Source organism: Cheilinus undulatus, linkage group 21, assembly GCF_018320785.1.
Source record: "Cheilinus undulatus linkage group 21, ASM1832078v1, whole genome shotgun sequence".
Lineage (NCBI taxonomy): Eukaryota > Metazoa > Chordata > Actinopteri > Labriformes > Labridae > Cheilinus > Cheilinus undulatus.
The window spans coordinates 18,838,406-18,850,534 of record NC_054885.1 but is presented as its reverse complement, the minus strand read 5'-3'; the positions used below and the strand labels follow the sequence as shown (position 1 = coordinate 18,850,534).

At 39.0% G+C, this 12,129-nt stretch overlaps 1 protein-coding gene across 1 annotated transcript; it reads left to right on the top strand.

Annotated features, from left to right (window-relative positions):
• The first annotated feature begins 2,346 nt into the window (after window positions 1–2,346).
• p3h4 (prolyl 3-hydroxylase family member 4 (inactive)) lies at window positions 2,347–10,003 on the top strand. The gene is made up of 7 exons (XM_041778003.1): window positions 2,347–2,876; window positions 5,208–5,357; window positions 5,442–5,613; window positions 5,693–5,821; window positions 5,909–6,054; window positions 6,472–6,555; window positions 9,333–10,003. The coding sequence occupies exons 1-7, from the start codon at window positions 2,433–2,435 to the stop codon at window positions 9,477–9,479; spliced, it is 1,272 nt and encodes a 423-aa protein (XP_041633937.1). The 5' UTR covers window positions 2,347–2,432; the 3' UTR covers window positions 9,480–10,003.
• The last annotated feature ends 2,126 nt before the right edge of the window (window positions 10,004–12,129 follow it).

The following is a 12,129-nucleotide window of genomic DNA, read 5'->3' as shown; positions in this document are numbered from 1 at the left end:
GGGAAGAGAGCCGCATAAAGTCAGGCACAGGGCAGGGACGGCAAGTGAGCGGAAATTAGATGGTGTACTTCCGCTTACGATTACAAAATAAATAATGCCTTTTGAATTCTGGTGTTTTTTATTTTTGTTACTAAAGGTCGCTTTTTAAAACGAACAAGCTGTCCAGTAGTTGAACCTAAATCACAAATGGGCAACTTTGGTACTTTTTATACTCACTGCAAGAGGGACATTTTTTTTTTTAAATTGTAGGATACTATCAATTAAAGTTGTAAAATCAATTTTATTTAACAAAAGGAATACATATGTTGCTTTCATCATACAAATGTAAATAATTATGCTAAATGTAATCATCTTTGCGCCAAATTACACAGTTTTTATATTGTAATGAACATCAAAGTTGCTGATTATTTCAGCATATTTTACTTATAAACAACGTCTCTATTTTCTCGCTGACATACCAGTCATCAAATGTAGTTATACAAATGTTTCTTTTTTTTCATGGAAGATTCTATCACGTTTTTCTTTCCTTTAAATCGTCTTGATATTGGAAAGTAACTTGGAAGCCCCATGGTACTCTTGACCAGCTATACCTGAATAAAAATATGGAGACTTGTGATTCTAAGAACTCCTAATCTAACGAGCATTAGGTAGAATATTTGTAATACAGGACTGACACCTTAATAAGAAAGTAACAGAAAACAAACAAACTGAACTAAAAAATAAAGCGTACACATACATGCATATATTCAATTTCATTTCAGGTTCATTAAAATGAAAGCAGTTCCTTTAAATATTGTACATGAGGTTGAGATTTGTCTTTAACTAAAAAATGTTATTAAATTACGAAAGAAATGTTCTTTTGAAGTTAAACCCAGATATAAGACATATAAAATAACTCTAAATAATATACGGCCATAATCAAATTGCACCTTCATAAATAAACTACTAGGAATAGGCAATCAAATATATGACTATAATTCAAAACAAAATGAATTACGCACAAGCCGTTTCATTTACCCTGTGCTTTTATTTCGCACAGAATCCTGAGAAAACTTCCGGTCATGTTGCATCTCAGTGTATCGTACTTTATGTAAGTCTAGGCTTGTGTACTAAGCAGTGGGAGGAGTGGCCCCTGGGCCCCCACCCACTCTTAATGGAATTCTGCAAACGTGTAATGCCTGGCTCAGAGGTCCGGCCCTCTGATATCACTCATGTATGAGATGATGATCTAAAAATTATAATGTTCCTTCACATAATCTTAACTCCTGTTTTCTGTCATGGTTAAACAAACCAGGGTCGTTGAATTAGATATGTTCTACGTATAAAATATTACTACACATACACATCTGTTTTTTTCTGGCTCGGTGTTCTAAAACCATCAGAAAAATACATTTAATTTTAAAGCCTGCAGGGATTGTTTGTGAAACGTTACTAACATCTCAGACTTATGCGGTTAGATAGATTAATATTTTAAAGCTCACCACCCCATGCCTCAACTTGTCAGTTATCCTGGCATGTGAACATTGATAACATGCTAAGACACATGAGCTCCTCACACAACATAGCAATGAAGATAATTACCGAATACACCTGAGAGCAACACTGAACACATAGGAGTAGCATGAAAACATTAAGACCCCCTGTTAAAAAAGCATTTGCTGCATCATGTGTTGGGTGTTATAACGCTGGAAAATACCAGAAAAAGTGGACCCTCTCATCTGTCTTGAGGTTCAGACCGTGACGTTTCTGTCAAACAAAACGGATTTAGCACCATTTAGACCGGAAGTTTTGACTTCTTTTTTCAGGGTAATGTAAAAATAGCCTTTTTTTAAAAAAAAACATGGACTTCTCTGAAAAAAGTTCTAATATTCTTGATTGAAAATGCTCATGTCACCAGATCAAGTACTTTTACATTTATGGCTAATCTGAGGCATTTTTTAAACATTATAATGCAATTACAGCATACAGTGTACGATGTTGAAATCAAAAATGATAATTCTACCAGAAAAACTTACAAAAGCTGCTGCATGTAAATATATTTTATATGTTGGCAACCCTTTATTTTTCATACTCAGAGTCAAAAAATGACAACATAGGTTTCTCAATCAAAGCGCATTTAACATAAAAAAAATCTTTATTTATGAAATAAAGAACCAAAACTTGGTATTAATACATTTGATAGTAGAACCAGGGTATGCAGTACTCTTAAAATTTGATTGGCCAGTTCCAAATCCCTGATTATGATTGGGGCTTCAATGCCGGACTTTTACTTTGAAGGTTCTGACCAGATGTTGTTGACTTCAACATCTGCTTTGGCGCAGCTTTCTCAGCCTACGTGCAGACAGACATGAGCTTTCCCTGGTGAAGAAAGGAAGTTTCCTGGCTCATTCAAAACAAGAGCAGAGCAGTGTCCTGCTGGAGCCGTGGAGGTGATGGTGCTCCTGAGAAGCCTGTTTCTGGCCTGTCTGCTCCCGCTGCTGGTGGAGGCTCAGTATGAGAAGTACAGCTTTAGAAGTTTCCCTCAGAAGGACATTATGCCCCTGGACTCTGCGTACAGCTACGCGCTGGAGCAGTACGCTGCACAGAACTGGGGAGAGAGCGTCAAGTTCCTGGAGCTCAGCCTGCGACTCCACCGGCTGCTGCGGGACAGCGAGGCTTTCTGTAGCAGCAACTGCAGCTCCGTGAGCCGGGACAACGACAATCCGTTTGCCGACAATACCCTCCGCATCGTGCGCCACATCCTGCTGAGGGCTGCGTGTCTGAAAAAGTGCAAGGCGGATTTTCCTGTGTTTAAACTCGCTTATCCACGCAGGGATTTACTGGAAACTTTCGAGAAAAGGACGCCGTATCGGTACATTCAGTATGCGCAGTACCAGGTGAGGCCAGGAGCTGGATGTGCATAATGTTATCGGGGTGCAAAGTAAAAGCAGGCCTTTACTACTGAAGTCAAATCAAAACTAAACAACTAGCTGATAGCCTTCACTATAAACTCCCACAACTCTAAAAATACACCATGTTGATGTAGTGGAAATGTGCAGTGAAGTTATTACAGGGCGATTTTCCTGCCGTAAACTGATGATGATCTGAATAGCCTGTGCGTAACGGGTTAAATCGCTCAGCAAAGGTGTCTGCCGTCGGTTTCTCTTCTTAAATTGGCTCAGTCTGACTCACTGAGAGGAAACTTGTGAGCATCGAAACGTGCAGTGTAATTTCTGAGAGCTTTGTTGCGCTCTCCTGCCGACCAAGTAGGAGTTGAGCATGTGCCACGTCTCTTCAGTGTTCCCCCTAAAACAATCCCCGTATTCTTCTCTGAGTGAAGACCAGGTCTGACCGCAAGGCTCTTTTGGTCTCATAAAGTGTGAGTCGACCCACAGGTAGTCTCCATGCTATTGCCTATTCCATAAATAATCAACCACCACAGAAACGTCTAGGGAAGCTTGATGTGTTTATTGACACCACATCACAAGACTTTTTCCGATACCTTTACATTCTAGTGTTTAGGCTGCTCTACCAGACTGGTGAATTAGAGGTGAGCTACAGCTCTCTAGCTCATCATCAAACAGTCTTCACAACAACAAACCTGCTTTGATTTCCCCATACAGTTTCATTCATGACGTTAAACCATGAATATACACTTATCATTAACGAAAGAGGGATATGTCTTCATTGACAAGTGTTTACAGGTTATATGATATACAGCATACTTTTCCACTGATTGACTCAACAAGAATTCTGTGTTCCACATCTATTAGAAGTTATTGGAGTGGGCCAACAACAGTATTAATGACAATAGCTGCTGTTTTAGGAAGTCCCTACTCATACCAGGCTGTAGAACTAAGGTAGCCTTCTGTCTGACCAAACTCAGTGTTTTTTTAAGCTAGGAAGAAGATGTCATCAGCTGTTTGACAAACTGGTTTGTATTCATGGTCAGACAAGAGAAAATTTTGGGAGTCTTGCATCGTATGAAGTAGTGAAAAAATCAGTAACCATAGGCCAAGGTTTTTTCTCCTTGTGCCGGTAATAGCCTTAATTTTCACTATTGGTGCATCGTAAGAGTGATCATTTCCTTTATAGCACAGCCTGTAATCTCTCCCCCCTCCCAAAACAGCTCTCACTTTAAGTGAAGAGCAGTGGGAGCCATGTTTGGTTAAAAAGGTAAGATGATACTGAAAGTTAAAAGTTAAAAATCTGACCCGCAAAAGCTGATAACAAAATGTTTAATAAAGCAGAGATAAAGCATGGCTTCCATGTAAACATGCCAATGTAGAAAATGTAGCTTACATAGCTCCTCTGGAGCTATGTAGTTATGTAGCTATAGCTTAAGCTCACGAAGCTCATGGATATATATACAAGCAAAGCTATGAAGCTAACGTACGTCACATTGCTACATTATCTATACAGCTGATGTAGCTATGTTAGTTTCAGCTACCTTTGCGGAAATTCACATTGCTATAGCTAACTTAGCTTTACTGGCTTACGTAGCAACGCAACTACATAGCTTCCATAGCTATGTAAGGTTTAGCTACCTTTGCTGAAACTCACATTGCTATAGCTAACTTAGCTTTACTGGCTTACGTAGCAACGCAACGCTATGTAAGCTTTAGCTACCTTTTGCTAATTTGCTATAGCTAACTTAGCTACACTGGCTTATGTAGTAACACAACTATATAGCTAATATAGGTATGTTAGCTTTAGCTAAAGTGAGCCACCATTTGCAAATTTACCTCTTCAATGGGTCTGTACATAATTTGACCAGGGGTTAGACCACTGACCTTTTGTCTGATTTATCTATAAAGTGTTGCTCAGTCTGTAATGTTTGCAATGTAGATATTTCATGAATGCAACTGACAGATTTTTTTTAATGAATAAACTGGAAATATGTTGTACCAACAAATTAAGGCACTTCTGTTCTGACAGAGAAGGCGTCTCACAATAGGGGGTGTCTGAGATCTACGGTCTGCAGCCAGACTGTCTTGGGTAAAATAACTTCAGCCATGTGGGAGCACTTTGATTTTTAGAAGTCGGACCTTCAACCATAGAAAATTTCTTTCAAACTTGGTCACATGGTTGTGGCTGCCCATCATTTGAGATTAACTCACAAACTTGGATAATAATCACAATCTCAACGTCAGTCATTAAAATGGTGATTGTGATTTTTGCCATGATCCAGCTGTCTTATCCTCTGCTAAATAGCTTTTCTTTTACAGCTTAACAACCTGGAGAAGGCTGTGGCAGCAGCCCACACTTTCCTGAAGAAGAACCCCACTGACCCCCACCTGACTAAGAACATGAACTACTACAAGACGCTGTTTGACGTTGATGAATATCTCATTGACTACGAGGAGCAGCCGTATGAAGTTTGTAGACTAACACTACTCCTCTGATCCAAATCAAGCACAAATACTGTTGAAACCCTGTTAAACTGCTGCCTTATTTTGCAGAGTGTTTTCCTGAAGAGCGTGATGCTTTACAACAACGGAGACTTCAGCAGCAGCGCACGAAACATGGAGCAGGCCATCACACAATACTTTGAAGTCTACAACTTGTGCTTAGCAGGCTGCGAAGGATCATATGAAATCTTAGAGTTTAAAGACTTCTATCCCACACTGGCAGGTAAGAAGAGACAAATCAGATAACACAGCTAAAATGTGTGGTTTTAGATAACAATAATGTGTTCTCCTGTTTCCCTCAGATCTCTACACTGATGTGCTGAAATGTAAGGTGAAATGTGAAGAGAATCTGACACCCAATGTTGGGGGTTTCTTTGTGGAGAAGTTTGTTGCCACCATGTATCACTACCTCCAGTTTTCCTATTATAAATGTAAGGAGTAAAACAAACAAGATCAGGCTTTTTTGCAGCAATCTGTGCCCTACTGTTTAACATGTTTTATTGTGTGATCCTTTATAGTAAACGACGTGAAGAATGCGGCTCCGTGTGCAGCTAGTTACATGCTGTTTGACAGTAAAGACCAGGTGATGCAGCAGAACGTAGCGTACTATCGCTTCTACAAGGAGCAGTGGGGGCTTGTGGAAAACGACTTCCATCCTCGGCCTGTGAGTGAAACAAAGACGTAGCAGTCTGTGCTTTAGGTTGTTTAAAGTGTCTGCAAAGTTCACACTGGCCCAGTCTGCCCAAGCAGGAAAACTGTAGCATGAAGCGGTTTTGGCGTGAACATTAACACAATCTCAGGGTGGTAATTAGAGACCCGTTTGCTCTCATAAACAAACAGCAGCTGAAGTGTTCCAGCTCTGTTTGTTTCTAGCCTGGCCTGTAAACATCTCTGCCATCTGAAATTGCCCTGGTTTTAAAATAAAATTGGTGTTACTGTAGCATAAGGCTCTCAAACCAAGAACCACGAAAAGAAAAAAGGAAGCAGGCAAAAAACCAACCAACTGAAAGCTAAATAACTCTTGTAAGTCGGTCTGTCATCTCCAGTTTTCTCAACAGCTGATGTGACTTCTGTTTTTCAGGAGGCGCTGAGGTATTTTAATGAGACGACCAAGCAGAAAGAAATGCTGGAGTTTGCACTGAACTACCTACAAACAGACGATGAGGTATGTCACCACATTACTGTACAGTATATCCAAAGTCCAGTTTATATTCCATTTAAATCCTCTTTAAGTTATCAAAGACCACATTTTTCAAATTCACTAAATTTTTTATGAAAAGGTAGAAAAAGAGATGCTTGAGGAAAATTAATTACTCTGTACTACATTAATCTGTGTTACATTTCTCTTCAAGTTACTCTGAGTAAAGTTATTCTTGCATTGCTACTCTGAATAACATTACTTTTCGTTACATTACTCTGGGTTTACTTACCCTGAGTTACATTATTCTATGCTACATTACGCTGGGTTTACTTACCCTGAGTTACATTATTCTATGCTACATTACTCTGGGTTTACTTACCCTGAGTTACATTATTCTATGCTACATTACTCTGGGTTTACTTACCCTGAGTTACACTATTCTGTTACATTACTCTGGGTTCACTTACTCTGTGTTATATTACTCTGGGTTTACTTACCCTGAGTTACATTATTCTATGCTACATTACTCTGGGTTTACTTACCCTGAGTTACATTATTCTATGCTACATTACTCTGGGTTTACTTAGCCTGAGTTACATTATTCTATGCTACATTACTCTGGGTTTACTTACCCTGAGTTACACTATTCTGTTACATTACTCTGGGTTCACTTACTCTGTGTTATATTACTCTGGGTTTACTTACCCTGAGTTACATTATTCTATGTTACATTACTCTGGGTTTACTTACCCTGAGTTACATTATTCTATGCTACATTATTCTGGGTTTACTTACTCTGTGTTACATTATTTTATGTTACATTACTCTTAGTTCCTTTCCCCGGGTTACATTGCTCTGTTAACTAACTCTGAGTTAGGTTACTCTTCTGTTAAGTTAGTCTGCATCACACTTCTTTTTTCACGTAGTGGTTCATGAGTAATGATGTGGGTTACAATACTCCAAGCTATGTTACTCTGTGAGTCACTTCTCTACGTTATATTACTGTTTAAGTTACTCTGAGTTGTTACTCTCGCGATGTTACTCTGCATTACATTATTTTTTTGTGGCATTACTCTGGGTTTACTTACCCTGTGTTGCATTATTCTATGTTACATTACTATGCGTTCCTTTCCCTGGGTTACATTACTCTTTAAGTTACTCTGAGTTAAGTTACTATTGCGTTCTGTTACTCTGATATTACTTTTTCCATGTTACTCTCGGTTTAATTACCCCAAGGTAATTAAACACTGCGTTACAGCACTCTGCATTCTGTTTCTTTGCACTACATTACTGTTAAGCTGCTTTGCATTGTACTACTTTGCACTCTGTTACTCTGCATTGTTACTTTTTGTTACGTTCCTCAGGTTTTAATTACCCTGCATTTCATTATTCTGTTACATTTCTTTGTATTCATTTTCCTGGATTATTTTGCTCAGTTAAGTAACTCCGAGTTAAGATACTCTCGGTTATGTTAGTCTCTATCATGTTACTTTTTCCCCCATGTCACATTGCTCTTTGTTACAGTACTCTCTGTTTCATTTCCTTTGGTTTCATTAATCTTGTGTTTAATTGTTCTGCATCACTCTACTTTTTATTAATGTTACTTTGGGTAAATAACCCCAAGTGTAACTCTGAGTTGCATTACTCTTGTGTTACATTATTCAGTTTCTCTGTGTTTCATTACTGTAAGTTACTCTGTGTTGTTACCCTGTGTTAAGTTACATTAAGTTAATTTGTGCTGCATCACAGTGGGTTTAACTACTCTGTGCAACATATCTCTGCATTGTGTTGCACTGTATTACATTTCTTTGCATGAAGTTACTCCGCTTTATGTTACTCTGCCTCTGGTGACTTTGCATACTATTTCTGAGTATATTCACTAACGCACTCTCTGCTTGGTAACTCTGTTAACATTACTTTGTGTTAAGTTACATATTGTTATTTGCTGTGTTACATTAGCAACCATAAACTAATAGTCCAGCAAGAGTAAATGCTGCTGCCGCTTTTAATTGATCAAGAGTGTGCATAATTGTGCCATACCAATGCTAGCCAGGGTCCGTGGCATTTTGTTTTCGGGTCGACCATCCAAGCATTCGTACATCTGTCCAGAGATTGGTTGAGATTTTTTTTTTAAAAAGAACGTAAACAAAATTCCATCCTTCATTGTGCTGTGGCTGTGGCAGATGCTTCCAACATCTCAAAACCTCAGTAGATAAAAACCCAAACTGCCTGCATGACCGGACAACCCTGAGAATAAGGAGGAGGGGAAAATGTGTGATCTGGAGTGACATTTAAAGTTGGCTAGACCAAAACAATTAAACCAGCTGATGTAGAGGGCTTTCTTTTTTTCAAATTTCATTTCAAAGCATACATTTTTTATTTGGAGGAGTTGTTTACAGAGTTTTTGAGATTAGGGAAAAGGGGGCAGGAGGAAAACTAAGGTCTTTGAGGATGAAAGGGAGAGAAAGAAAGAAGGGATGAAGGCAGAGGAAAAGAAAGCAGAGGAGGCCTGCTGGGTTTTCCGCCAGCAGCGTGTGGTATGTGGCTGAGAGGTGTTGGCCACTGAGACTGTGCCACATCCATTTAAGTCAGGTCAGCTCCTCCCACCTCCACAGGCTGCCTGGACCTGAGCAGAGGAGGAGGGAAGGAGGGGCGAGAGATTTTAGGTTGAATTACAGGGAGCACAAGTGATAGATTTATGGACCAGAGAATGACTCATTTTGCCGGATAGAGTGGAAGTGTGGCAGTAAAGTAGTAAAAAGCGTGCTTTCTGTTGACTATGTGTTTCTGTGTGACCTCAGGGCGTGGTGAGTCCAGAAGATATGGTCACCACAACGGAGCATCCTGATGCAGAGTTCGAAGGGATGGGAGACTACGAGGAGTCCTTCCTGGCTGAGTGGTGGCAGGAACCAAAAACTAAGTGGGACACTGGAGAAATGGCAGATTGACATTTCTTTTCTCCTATAAAGGCACACATCCTGACACAAAATATCAGACAGACACCAGCGAAGGAGAAGAAGCACAACTTAGGAACATCTGTGTAGTAGCTGGTGAATAAAAGGACCAAGTCATCACAAACATCATGTTGATCAAGATCAGAGATTGACATATTCTGCCTTGGCTGTCATCAGCCTTTTAAAATCTTATTTTTATAGGAAAACATTGGACAGTATGCTGATAGCTGTTACTGACTTTTCTACAGGTTTTATTTAATAAAAGTTGAATGCCTCTACGTGTGAGGAAGGTGACGTAGCTTTTCTTACACTCAGATGTTGGCCAACCACCTACCAGGTTGTTTTAATTAATTCATTATTATTAAAATGATTTTGTAAGATAGATTCAGGTTTCTTTTTTAATAGTAATACGACAATTCAGAAATGCAGGATGGGTAAGTAGGGTTGAAATGATTAAAAGCCTCAGTATTTTTCCCTTTTTGACTTGAAACACTGCTGGGATAACTGTCAGGGGAGATGATGCCAAAGATTCACCGTTAAGTGGACAGTAAAGGGCAAAGACTGAAAAGATTTTAAAAAGAGAAACACTGTTTACACATCAACAGGAATAGATCAGCAAAGAGATGTAATATACACTTCTCCATGTGGGAAGAAAAAATGATCCTACCCGCAAGGTATTGCTTGCAGTGTCAACCAGGAAGCTCACTTTTAACCACTTTTCTTCCTCATTATTTGAAATTTATCCATTAAAATGAAAAGGTGGTGTACTGTTTTGTAAATATATACTACTACTATGGACTGTAGTTTTTTATTGAACAGAGTCCTCGGTTCAAAACAAGAAGTAAGCAGCAGAGGGAGGCAGGGCTGAGCAGTGCGTCCCTACTTGACTTGGAAATGTCTAGTGGGACCACAATGTCACAGGGAACAGAGGGTGAACTGCAAGTCAGAGGATGCACTTTGGCACAACAGCCAGTGGCAGATAATATTCATGGCCAATCACAACTAAGCACCTCAAAACATGACAGAGATTGAGGAATAGAACAGCCTTAATCATTCCTTATTCCTTAAGCATTCCCCTGCCTATGAAAACTGTGAATTATTTGATTTGATGTACAGTGCTTATAAAAAGAATTCACCCACTTGGATAATTAACCCTTTAATTGAGTTTATATCTCAAACATGGTGAATATAATTTGGCTGTTTTGACAAAAAAAAAATACAAAAAACTCTCTTGTAAAGGCGAAAACAGATTTCTACAAATATGCTAATTAAATAAAAACATGTAATGTAAAATAAGTGACTGCATAAATGTTTCCACCCTTCAAAGTGACTGACCTAATTTAACAAAGGTCCAGCCAATTGGTCTAATAGTCTCATAGTTAGTGAAATGAAGATCACCTGAGTGCAGTGAAAGTGTTTCAAGTGATTGTAATATAAAGACACCTGTGTCTGGAAGGTCCAGACAGATTAATCAGTATTCCTGACTACCATCACACTATGAGGACAGAAGAACACTCCAAGCAACTCAGAGAAAGGTTATTGAAAAATGTAAGTCAGGGGATGGATGCAAAAAAAATCCAAGGCACTGAACATCACCAGGAGTTCAGTTCAATCAATCATCAAGGAATGGAAGGAATATGGCTTGTGTATAAATTTGCCTAGAGCCATCCAAACAAACTGGGGGACCATGCAAGAACGAGACTAGTGAGAGAGGCCACCAAGACACCTATGACTACTCTGAAGGAGTTACAAGCTTCATTAGCTGAGATAGGAGAGGCTCTAAATACAACAACTGTTGACTGGGTCCTTCAGCAGTCAAAGCTTTATGGGAGAGTGGCAAAGAGAAAGTCACTGTTGAAGAAAACTTATATTTAAGCACAGCGGTGGCAGCATCATGCTGTGGGGATGTTTCTCAGCAGAACACTCCAGAGCATTCAGTGACTGAGTCAAAAACCAGACCTTAATCCAAAGTACTGTGTACAGCTAAAGCAGTACCAGAAATGGTTCAAAGATGACAATATGAATATTCTGGAGGGTTTGAGTCAAAGTCCAGATCTCAGTCTGATACAGAATTTGTAGCAGGACTTGAAAAGGGCTGTTCACGCCTGATCCCTGTGCAACCTGACAGAGCTTGAGCAGTTTTGCAAAGAATAGATTAAAATTCCAGTGTCCAGATGTGCAAGCCAGATTGAGACCTATCCACTCAGACTGTGATTGCAGCCAAAGTTGCATCTACTAATTGCTGACTTAAAGGTGGTAAATATTCATGCAATCTTTTATTTTACATTACATATTTTTATTTTATCAACATTACTTTGTAGAAATCTGTTTCCCTTTGACATTAAAGAAGGATTTTTGTTGTCAAAGAAGCTAATTTATATCTACCATGATTGATTTATACAATCAATAAAAGGATTAAACATCCAAGGTGGATGTTAACACCTCTGAAATACAACTGATGTGTTGCCTTACATTTGTCCAGAAGTTATGATTTCCAATATGCAATCTAGGTAGATATAATTGCTACTTTAAAATTTCATTTGGAAGAAGATAATAAACTTATTAAAATCTCAGTCTATCAAAGACATGAAAAAATGATACCCAAACAGTAAGGGAGTGACATGTGACAGTGTGAGGTGTGGTT